At 37.7% G+C, this 12,324-nt stretch overlaps 1 protein-coding gene across 2 annotated transcripts; it reads left to right on the top strand.

Moving 5' to 3' along the window:
* Positions 1-1,334: 1,334 nt before the first annotated feature.
* Positions 1,335-12,145, top strand: tab3 (TGF-beta activated kinase 1 (MAP3K7) binding protein 3). 2 transcript variants are annotated; one of them, XM_089119738.1, is made up of 7 exons: positions 1,335-1,428; positions 3,473-3,641; positions 5,265-6,414; positions 9,267-9,427; positions 9,852-9,945; positions 10,108-10,179; positions 11,301-12,145. In XM_089119738.1, the coding sequence occupies exons 2-7, from the start codon at positions 3,540-3,542 to the stop codon at positions 11,426-11,428; spliced, it is 1,707 nt and encodes a 568-aa protein (XP_088975864.1). In that variant the 5' UTR covers positions 1,335-1,428; positions 3,473-3,539; the 3' UTR covers positions 11,429-12,145. The 2 variants fall into 2 exon arrangements, with proteins under 2 accessions (XP_088975864.1, XP_088975863.1); XM_089119737.1 differs by having other exon boundaries at positions 1,422-1,602.
* Positions 12,146-12,324: the final 179 nt, after the last annotated feature.

Genomic DNA, 12,324 nt, shown 5'->3' with positions numbered 1-12,324 from the left:
TTCAGTGTATTTTTTAGAATGTCATGCGCATGGACTATTAATATCAGTTAAATAGCAATTAGTGCATAAATAAGTTGCCTTCGGTCTATCCAGAGGGAAGGTTTAGAGCTGTTTATTATTAGACACTAAATCATATTTGTAGCTGAGCTGCAGTAAATGACTCCCTCATGTGGTGAACATAGGAAATTCAATGAATCAACCTTTGCGTTGATCTTTATTATTAAACAATATTAAATGTACATTTAACATAGTAACAGAAATATCTTTACTGTGAAATCTTTACTGATTTTTATAAAGTAAACATAAGAATAACTTTTATATTGTTAGCAATATTTTAAAATTAAAATTTAGCTCGACTGAATGAACTTATTTTACTTGATTATCCATATATTATTTTTTTCGAAAAAAATATCATGTTAAACTGCTATTATCAAATGAAACGGCAGGCTTTTGAGGAATGTTCATTTGCATCCCTCAATTATCATTGTGTTGCACCCCCCCCCCCCCCCAAATAAAAAAAAATAATTAAAAAAAAATACAACGCTTTGACCATTAAGCATTTCAATAACGATCATGTAAAGGAAATATTTTTGGGAGACAAAGTGACAAGTGATATTTATATGCATTTTATGTAAATAATCTACTAGAGATCTCACTGAGAATTTTATCCTACCTTTTGGTCGTATAAATATCAGAAATTGCACCAAAGTGCATATTTTTGCTCAGGTTGGGCCTCTGAATAAAATGGAGGGTTTTACCTCCTCAAAAATCCTGATGTGAGGCCTATAACATATTATAGGCTGCTCAACAAATATGCACTTTAAAAATATATATTTTCAAAATACATAATACACACACACACATATATATATATATATATATATATATACACACACACATATATATATATATGAAGAGTTCAGATGCAAAAGCCTCTAAATGCCATTTGAAATGTTCTTCTTTAAAGATGATTTTTATCAAACTTGTATATTTAAGTTCAGTAATTTCACTTAAATAACAATTAATAGGTAATTATCATTGCCATTTAAGTGAAATCACTGAACTTAAATATACAAGCTTGATAAAAATTATCATTCTAGAAGAAAATTTCAAATGGCACTTAGAGGCTTTTGCATCTGAACTCTTCATATATATATATATATATATATATATATAGTCTGAGTTTGACTATTTCATTTGTTGAGTTTTGCATGGTTTAAGAGTATCTCCACGACAATATTGTAAGTTTCCACAGGTTCATCTTCTTCACACACAGTAATGAAATTTTTGCAGTACAAAAAAAGCTATTTTTGTACTGCAAGTAAAGCTGGTCTTTTCTATTTCCCCAGCCCGACAGAGGGCATGGATGTGCCATATGACGTTACATGAGAAACCTCCAACCGGAACGACAGAGGAAGAGAAATAGGCGTAAGTGAAGACGACAATTTTGTTACGACTGTGCTTGTGCTAACCGCCGAGTTTCCTGTATCAACTCGGTGAATCGTTGTTATATTTCCTATCACTTCTGCAGTCCTGTGACACACCCCATGTGAAACGCCTTGCTTGGATGGTCAATCAATGGCCGTAAGGCTCCGGCGCACGGTATGTTGTCGCACATATACTGTTATCAGAGCGGTGAGCAGCCAGCCGTCGTTTGTACTGCACCGAAACTGACAGCAAGTGTTCGTATAAATTCCTGCTTGGGTTTTTACGATGTCAGCAAGCTTTTGGCAGGTATCGCGCGCAGGATTAATTTAACGTCAGTCAGATAAGCACGCGGGAGCGGCGCGCGCTGCGTTTCCGTCTTTTTCCATAGCTGCGGCTAAACACTTGACGGCTAGCGGCTATGCTAAAGCTAACGGTTAATGAACAACCACTGTTTGTGTTCCTTTTGCCTTTCTCATCCCGGTGATAAGTAAGTTGCGTGCAAGTGAGAATATAATGTAAATCGTGATTTTATATATATACACTAAAGAAGAATAATGCGGAAACTTTTGTTTTATAATGAGACGCTCTTGTCTGAGTTTATCCCATTAATTGAAGCTTTCTATCTTTGTCGTGATGCAAAAATAGCGTTGAGTTGTAGCACTTAAACGGATTTGGTGGCTTGTCGTAATTTCACAGCGACCAAGAGGTGCCAGACACAGGTAACCGACAGAACTGTCACTGCTTGACTGTAATAATCGTTACTTTTGGTGACAGATTGTCCTTTAAATGGATGATTAGATGGGTTAGCTAAGCTAGCAGGAGGCAGTGCTGAAATCAACCTGCGCGTGGTTCGTGTTATGATGTTCATGAATTGTTTTGTTGGTTTCTGTTTTTCATGAAGTTGTTGTCTTTAATATAATCTTAAATGTTGGTGTTCTATTTTATTTTTTACTGGTGACTTAACTGCTGTCGCATTAAAATATATTGTTTATGTACTTGGTGTTTCTATTTGGGACTAATTTCAGATTTGCACCTCATTTAAATGAGCTTGTGTTCAGTTTAATAAGGTGTGAACAGTGCTGCAATTATGCCCATGGCGGTTAGTTACACCTGTCGTGTGTGTGTGTGTGTGTGTGTGTGTGTGTGTGTGTGTGTCTGTGTGTGGAGGTCGAGCGGAAGAGGGTTGTACATGTGAAACTCTGTTCATGTCTCGGATTTCAGGTCGTTGTCGTTGGTGAGGTGACTAAACACAACAAGCTATTCTAAAACGGCGCGACACACAAGAGTAACTTAGCTTCATAAGCCTTTTAGCTTTTAATTTACGTTTGAATCACCAGCGATGTACCAAATAAGCATGTTTTGTTGTGATAAATTGGGGTTAACATGAATAAAAGTATAAAAGCTCTGTTCTTGTCCAGTTGAGCGACATGTTCACACTGGCAGTCGAGAGTCTGAGTGAGGCCTAAATGGAAGTTCATTGTACCTTTTAAAGGGAGTTCACCTTGAAGTTAATTTTTGATATGTTTTAGCTTACCTCAAGGGCATCCAAGATGTAGGTTTCTTTGTTTCCACAGCATTTTCAATTTTGACATTTTTTTGGTCAAACCGTTGTTGTCTGTCAGTCATACACTGGACGTAAAGGGAGTCCTCCCTCGGTTCACCTCAAAGAGTATGCACAGAGAAGTCCAAATTAAACATGATTTAATGACTCGTAAATGTAAGTACACATTGATTGCCTAAGACACGAAACGAGCGGATTGTGTGAGAAAACGAACAGTATTTATATAGTTTTTTTACCTCTTGTTAACACTGATCTGAATCAGATGTCCAATTGGTGTTATGCACAGCTGCACTACTTCCTGAACTTAAGCCAGCTCCTTGTTTCCTGTCTGCAATTATTGGCCGAACTTGATTAATTCAGGTGTGTCTGATTATTGTTGCCGTGACTACTGAGGGTAGGCACACCTGGATTAATCAGTTTGTCCAATAATGGTATCTGATCCGATCTGTGGCTCTGATGTGATGTGATCATGTGTGTTGTCAGGGGATGAGAGGAGAGCAGGTGCTGCGCTCCTGGCTGCGGACTCAGTGACTCTCTCTTTGGGCTCAGGATGGCGCAGGGAGGGTCTCAGTTGGATTATCACATACTGCAGGACCTTAAGCAGCGCTTCCCAGAGATTCCAGAGAAGGTAGTGTCTCAGTGCCTTCTTAAGGTGAGAACCAGATGCCACAATAGAAACGGGATGGAAATGGGGGGGGGGGGGGGTTGCAAGATGTAAACAACACTGGTCCAGAAACACTTCCTGTTTCAGTTTGTAACTGTTTTCTTTGTCACATGTAAAGAAAACATCTTAAAGATAATTGTTTAACTTTTTGATTCAGTTTTATATGTTCTGTTGGTTGTATTTTATCCCAGATTTTATGTAGTGTTAAAAAACTGAAACAAGAAGTGCTTCTGGACCAGTGTTGTTTACATCTTGCAAAATGGTCTATACATGGCCTGCTCTTTGAATTTTGAGTCATTTTGACCCAGAAACCCATTTGAATGAAATAATAATATATAATCATTATGTTTGTAATCTAAACAGTTGATTTATATAATTATTTAATTGGTGGCTCTATTAAACTTAATTTTGAGGACAAAAATTTTTAGGCTTTTTATTTTTTGACAATTCGATCTATTCAAATATACATTATATTTGTACGTAACTTGTTATTTAATGTATTACCAATGTGGTGCATATATGTTAACAATATATCAGTGTTATTAATATACAATGATAGTATTTATTATTTAGCTTTTATTTTTATATTTTCAGTTTACATTTAAATTAAGTTTCAGGAATTTGTCATTTTTTTATTATGTTTTTAAAAATATTTCTGTTTAGTTTTAGTTTTATTTCAGTTTTAGTCAATTTTCGAACTTCAATTCATTTCAATTAACTGCCATGGCAATATTTTTAATTTCAGTTTATCTAAAGCAATTTTTTGTTTTTAATTTCTAATTCTAGTTAACAATAGCTACACTGAAATATATTTAGATTTGAGTTCTATTCTCTATTTTCTTTCTTGCTAACTAACAAGCTATGGACACCAAATGGCTTTTGACCACAAGCTGTTTTATTGATATATTGATAGGCATGGTTGAAGTAGGCTATATGACATGATATATGGAGGTATCATCATCCTGTGATGTTCATATATATATTTTTCAACCAGTATTAATCTGCACACAACTTAACTGCAACACATTTATTGTTTGAATGTTGTAAAATAATACAGCAAAAACAGTAAATTTTAATAATATTTGTTCCATAATTTTAAAGTCACAATTTTAATATATTTCAAAATGGAATTTATTCCTTTTATGGCAAAGCTGAATTTTCATCAGCCATTACTCTAGCCTTCATAAATCATTCTAATATGCTGATTTGGTGCTCAAGAAACATTTTCTTATGATTTTTGAAAACAATTGCACTGGTTAATATTTTTAGGAAACTGTGATACCTTTTATCAAAAGAACAGCATTTATTTGAAAATAATCCAAAACTATAGAAAATCTAAGAAAATGTAATCTTTTTTACCGTTATAAATATCTTTACTGTTGTTTTAATTTAATGTGTCCATGCTGAATTAAAAAAAAAATTTACTGGCCCCAAACTTTTCAACGGTAATGTATGTACAGTACACCTAAAGCTAATGAAGTGCAATGAGCATAAAGATTTATCAGTGATAATTGTTGCCGTGTCATTCTGGCTGAATGCCGTTTACTGACTTTGTCAAAGTGGTGTCAGGTGCAAAAATGTTTACCTCACTGTCTTCCATTTCCTCTTCAGAACAACAATAACCTGGACCTCTGCTGCCATCTGCTGGCTCTGGAGAGTAATAGATACCTGTATGAGGAGTACCACAGTCCAGACGATTTGCACTTAAACCGGAACCACATGCTGCGTATTAACGTGGGTTGCCCTCCTCCCGAGGGAGCTAAAAACTATGCAGGCGGCCGAGCTTTGGTCCACAGTTCCAGCGACGGGCACATCGAGCATCCTCGAAGTGGTTTCCCTGAGCCCCTCTCTGCACCTGCCACCATGGCGCCATCACCCGTCTTGAATCCCTTCTACATGAACGATCAAGGACGCATCCCCACCCCTCCGCCCAGCATCCAGGGCATGTCTCCCACATTCCACCCCGTCTCACGTTACATGACTCCCATAACGGTCACCCTCTCCCAGAACATACCCTCTGCCCCACAAGCACTGCAAATCCCCCCTGGTGTCTATTGTAACAGTGGGAACACCGTCTATATGCGTCCCTCACCGTCTCAAAGTCCTCAGCCTGCTCCCTGGTCCACATCCGGGACTTCCATATACCAGCAGTCTCCTTATGCTACTCCGACGTACCAGTCTCCATACAGCTCTCCCCAACATCAGGTCCAGCAGCCGCACCAGGTGTTTCTTCCCATAAGTCCCCCCACCCTCCCTGGGCTGTCCTACCAGCAGCCGGCGCCTGTTTCCCACAGACCTTTTATATCCTCCAAAGGCCCTATGAAGAACCAGATAGAGATCACATTGGAGGGACAACGACCACGGAGCAACTCCCCTGTACATGCTCCACAGGGAACGCTCTATATGGCCACCAGCCCTTCCCCGAGCTCCCCATCCCGGGCCATCAATATGTCCGGAGCCTCTATTCATCAAGGAATTTATGTCCACCAGGGTGTGGCAAGGCCCCGGCCCACATCCTCTCCTCAACCCGCCACCTCTGCCTTCATCAAGATCAAAGTGTCTCCTGGGCAAGCACAGCGTTCATCAAGCTCTCCACCGGTTGAGACCGAATCCCTCCTCAACATAGTGGACCAGGGCGAGCGCCATGGAGCCCCTCCTCCGATCCTGCCCATTTCTGCGCTGCCAGGGAACATCTCCAGCCAGATCAACCGCATGCCTAGACGATCAAGCTCCGGTTCGGATGACTATGCATATACTCAAGGTATGCATATAAATATTATTACAGTTTTAAAAATATAAAATGTTGAGGAAGAAAAGGAATATTTTTATGCAAGGATGCATTCAATTGATAAAAAGTGACAGTAAAGACATTTTATAATCTTACAAAAGTTTCCATTTCAAATAAATGCCGTTCTTTTGAATTTTCTATCAAATATATTAATCAGAACTATACGTTTATAATAAGAAATGTTTCTTGAGCACCAAATCAGAATTTCAAATAGATCTCTGAAGGATCATGTAAAACTGTAATTCACAGGAATACATTACACTTTAAAATATTAAAACAGAAAATAGTTGTTTTTAATTGTAATATATCACAATATTACTGTTCTTTCGTAAAATGTGAAATTCCTCATTCAGACCTTTGACCTACTGTCAATCATTAATGGGAAACGTATACAAACAACAAATTGCATAAAATCCATCCCAAAACCCCCAGCAGCACTTTTACTAATATCGCATGGTCATACTATTGACTTATGCATTTTTGCTTAATGGCAGGACCCCCTTATTTTATTGGACTATCCCACTTTCAATGCAATTAGACAACATTTTTATGTAAAAAGCTCAGTTAAGGACTTGTTTAGTGAGATTTTATTAGAAAAGGTTTTAGAATATTTATCAAACATTAATGCAAAACATCTTGTATAATACTAAAAGCTGTTTTGTTTGGTTTTTATTTCTATTGTATTTTTGAAACACTGTTTTTGCCATTAAGAGATAGCATCAGATGCCTACATGGCATTAAAAAAGCTATACTACTACTACTGTTTTTTGTATTTTTGATCGATCAAATGCAGCCTTGGTGAGCTTAAGATTTCTTTTAAAAAATATTACTATCCCCAAACCTGAAAAAGTTAGTCCGTGTGTGTATGTATGTAAATATAAATTAAATATAATAAATTATTTTTTTCCTTCATTTAGGGCGATGTGTTTATGGCAGGCTCTTTTAAGGAGTCGAGGAACACATTTTAAAGGGGTCATGAATTGAGAAATCAAATTTTCCTTGATCTTTTGACAAATGAGTTCATTGAACTATAAAAACGTATCCTGTAACTTTCAGAATTCAAATCTTCCTCTCTAGTACAGAAACATATTTTATAGAATCCAAGATGGTAAAATGATTAGTTTCGGATTTTGTTATATTTCGTCATAGTGCAACAAAAGAGGAGAAAATCAACGCCTACATCATTGCTTTTTTAGCCCCACCGATTTGCATATAGTAGTAAATATGAGAGAGACGCAAAAACAGGATTATTCACTCCAGCAACAAAATGATAAAGAGGCCTCTGGCTCTGAGGATTAAGGCGTTTTGCAGTGGAAGTTGTGGAAAACGGTCTTTGCATGGTCACCATGATTTTTAGTAAGACGTGTTCCTGGGTCAACATATTTTGTTCCTGGAACAACATTCCTGACTGAAAATGTAGTCCTATCCCTACCCTTAACCTTTCCCTAAGTCAGAGGGAAGTGATAGGATGAATAAAACTGAGGTAGAAACCTAACCCTGGTTGATATAAACTGTAAACTTCCCTCAAATCTGATTGGTTGCTTTGAATGTTGATCCAGGAACATGTTTTACTTGGTGACAACATACATCTTGGCTTTGCCTTCCTTGTGATCCTAACAATAAGAAAGCATGGACAAATTTTATTTTTAACGAAGTTTTAGAAATTCAGATCACGTCAGTAAGAAACTGTTCGTTTGTTTGCTTTATTTTACCTCGGATCCGTTTTTAAACAAGACACCATTCAGAGAGACTGAAATAAAAGATGATGCAGTGACGACTATCCAACTGCAATGTCGCAACACACTGTGTGAGTAACAATGTTTGTACCATGTGTGTCACTATTGCTTTGTCTTTTACAGATTATTTGATATGTACTAAGTATTTATACTGTAGCGCCGCAATCAAACTGTAATGGTTGTGATTTGCTGTTCTTTCCTTTGCTTCGGAATTTATAGGGTTAATGCGTTGGATTATCTGATATGGAAGACAGCACGTAGAGTATGTTGCTTTTAGTTATTGGTTTGGTCAAAGGCATTCGCTGTAATCCTGAATTAAAGTTTCAGTGAGTGACATCTTCTCTTTTGTCACCTGTAAAATATTACAACAATATTTAAAACACGACACCGCAAATGGCAATGCATACGTTTTCACTTTATGAAAGGATGAACGATTAATTGCTGTATGAACGACAGTGCGACAAACAATGGTACATTCAGTCAGTCAGTCATAATTCCGTTTACATGAAACGCCATAAATAATAATTGATAATTTGTCAGTTATATTTGTGGTAACTTCAAGTATTTTACTCATAACCAAGACTTATAAAGCGTGTGTAATATTTCACGTTGGCAAATGTTGTAGCGAGATATTTTTGAACAATTGCCCAATCATAGCATACTTCCAAGTCTTGAATGCGGTACAACTATCAAAACATAGTGTTTGAAAGAGAGGGTCAATGACAGGATAGAAAATAGAATCTAAATTATTATTATTATTATTTTATCTTGATAACGTCATAAGTGGACCTCATAGAACATAACATTTAAAGAAAAATTCAGTTCATGACCCCTTTAACTATGCTAAGAAACAAAGTAATATATATATAAAATATATTTAGTTTTTAAAGGAAGAACTAACTACTGGATATTAGGAGGTTTGTAACATCAAATCTCTGAAAGTTGTGGAGTCATTGAAAACTCTTTCCTGTAAAAGTGGTCAGTTTCTGTCCAGAATAAGCTGGTTTTGCATCTGTTTATCATGAGTATGTGGGGAAGTGACGTGTTGTTCAGTCTTGTAGCCTTGTCTAATGCTGTTCGTCTCCTTAGCGCTGCTCTTGCACCAGCGTGCTCGGATGGAGCGTCTGATGAAAGAGCTCAAGCTGGAGCGTCAGAAACTGGAGCAGTTGAAGGCGGAAGTAAATGAAATGGAATTTGACGCCCTGCAGAGACGCTTCAGACGGGTGAACAGCACTAGCCTGATCCCTCGGGTAAGGGACAAAAAACAGGCTTTTAGAGCATGTGAATGCATCTTTTTGAAAAGGTGCTGAACGAACACACCCACATGTTTCACATTGCTAATAAAAGATGAATGAATCCTCATCAAATTCTCTAAATGAGCGTTGCATAAAAGCATACATACCTAGAATCTACATGCAGAACGTGCAAATACGATGAGGTGGAAATGAATCACTCATTCAGTTCTTGCTCATTCTGCATGCTTCGAAGAAATGAATGAATCTTTTTTTTCATGGGTTAAACTGCTGTACATAATGTAATGTATGCATTCAGTACAAGCGGCATCTCGTTCTTTGGAGTTTAACAGGCTTCAGTAAAGTGTGTGTGACCACTATAAATTGCTTTTATGTGTGCGGTTAATATGAAAAATGTGTACTTTGTGTGTGCTTTTGCTAGCCCGAGGATATGACCAGAATTCGGTCACAAAACAGACAGCTTCAGATTGACATTGATTGCACCTTGAAGGAGACAGACCTGCTGCAGTCTAGAGGTAAAAATAGCATGAATGTAGTCATCTTTATGACATTCGATATGAAATGAACACTTGCACTGCAAGTATATAGTATATGCAAGTGCATGTTTCATGTGATTGCACTCAACTTGAAATTGTGCTGATAACCTTTGCTTTATCCATATCTCTCTTTTTCTTTAGGCAAGTTTGACGTGAGAACCATGAACAACTTTTATGATAATATTCAACCTGGCCCTGTTGTACCTCCAAGAGGTGGGAATTCAACCAATTCTGCATCAATTTATTTTTTGGATGTTGCATATTTTTAAACATTTCATTATTTTATTTTGTGGTTTTTCTTTACAATAAGGTTAAGTTTGCTAATATTTGTTAATGTATTTGGTATCAAGAACGTATAGTGAAAAATACTTTTAAAGCGAATCTGAAATGCTTATGTCTTTAACTCAGAATTATGTTTCTATGATGACACTATTAATGAGAAAATAAATTCATGTAATTTGATCATCAAACTTAGTGTGTTTAGCGGGATTTGGCGGAAGCTACATAAAACTTTTGTATGTCTTTCATTTATTTTCTGATTATTCTTGCATAAAAACAAGTAAAGAAACTATTAAAAACAGGTATTATGAAATAACTCCAAAACAATAACCCCGCATATTGATTGTGGCTCCCTGATGCCTGTAAATTATATACTATATAATTACCCAATTAATTGCGAGAGAATGCAAAAGCATTGAATTGAAATATATTTTTTCCTCCAATCTAATTTCTTTCCCCACCATTCCTCAAATCCAGTCCTGGAGGGCGACTGCCCTGCAGAGTTTAGTCCCAATCCTAATCAAACACACCTGAACAATCTAGTCAAGATCTGCAGTTGCTAGAAAAATTGCAGGTAAGTGAGTTCGATCATGGTTTTAGCTAAACACTGCAGGACGGTGGCCCCCCAGGGCTGGATTTGAGAAAGCCTACTTCAGGGGCTCTGTAGAACGCGTCATTTCCTTTCCGAACATAGTATTCAGCTTCGGGCACATCCCTAATATCCTAGATAGGTTTTTCACTAAAATATCTCATGGAATTTGTAAACTAACCTCCCTTGAGTTAAAATTAGCCCTTTGCTCTCTGAATATCCTGTCAGATTTGTCCTGACCTCTGACTACACCAGTAGAGTGGAGGCTATTAGATTGCTTGTTATGATATAGTGTTTCTTGCACCCTCGTTCTATTTTCATCACCCTTTTGTTGCTATGCGGGGCCAGTGGCCCAAATTGTCAGTGGGTGTGGCAGAATGCTTTCTCAAGGCCTTAAATTTAGCTCACAGCAGCAATAAATAAGTGCTTGTATGCTGTTTCATAATGTTTTGTCTCCCCTGATTAGTTAAGCCTCCGGTCGTGCAGAGGGACGAGGATTTTGAGGGCGCTCAGTGGAACTGTGAAAGCTGCACTTTTCTTAACCATCCAGCATTGCACCGCTGCGAACAGTGCGAGATGCCACGCAACACTTGAGCAGGCTTCTCTGCGACCCTTCCCGACAGGCCATGAACCTCACTCCTACTGCTAATCTTCTGTTCCGTCATGCAACGTTCAAGTCCCGCCTATCATTTGACGATTACTGTCCCTTGTGCCCTCAGCTTCACCCAGCAATAACTGAGCCGTTCCCCACGGAAGAAGAGACAACTACTCTAGTGAAATATTATCCAATCAGACCCACCCTGTTACCACTTGAGGAGCTTCCTGCACTTGTATTTACTTTTTTCTACTGAACGTTGCTTTAAAAGAGGAAGAAGGGTGACTTGACAGCAGAGACAAGCAAAGGGGATTGATTGATCGATCAATTTGCACTGGAGTGGACCGAGAAGGTGTGGTTTAAGAGAGGGCATAGCTTGCTAGATGTTGCTGAGGTGTGGTTTACCATTCCAAGCAGAATAAGACTGCTGAGTTTACACGAAAAAGCCCAAACAATCCTGTGCACAGGGCTTCTCTTACAAAACGTTCAATGAATTGAGATAAACAGGGGCTGAATAATTTTAATGTAGACTTTACACTGTATGTGCTCACTATGAGCTCTTCTCATGAATGAAGAACACTACAAGACCTGCATATGAACCTATACCTGGTACTTTTATGCATATTATGCCACACTGTATTTGGTGTTTAAGATGTTGATTTCTTGTGCAAATGCCTCCAGTTGCTGTACTAAATAAAGGATCTGATTCTACGTTACTATATGCTGATGTCGAGATATCTCGGCTGCAAACCATGAAACATACCCCATTTTTCTTTTTATCCGTTTATTCGGTTAGTATATATAAATTAGTACAGTATGTCACAACTGCATTCAGGACTCAAAAATCCTGAAAGAAAGCATGCAATCACTCAAACACGCACTCAAATGATACATG

Source organism: Pimephales promelas, chromosome 14, assembly GCF_988280905.1.
Source record: "Pimephales promelas chromosome 14, fPimPro1.hap1.1, whole genome shotgun sequence".
NCBI lineage: Eukaryota > Metazoa > Chordata > Actinopteri > Cypriniformes > Leuciscidae > Pimephales > Pimephales promelas.
This window is presented reverse-complemented; position numbering and strand designations above follow the sequence as displayed.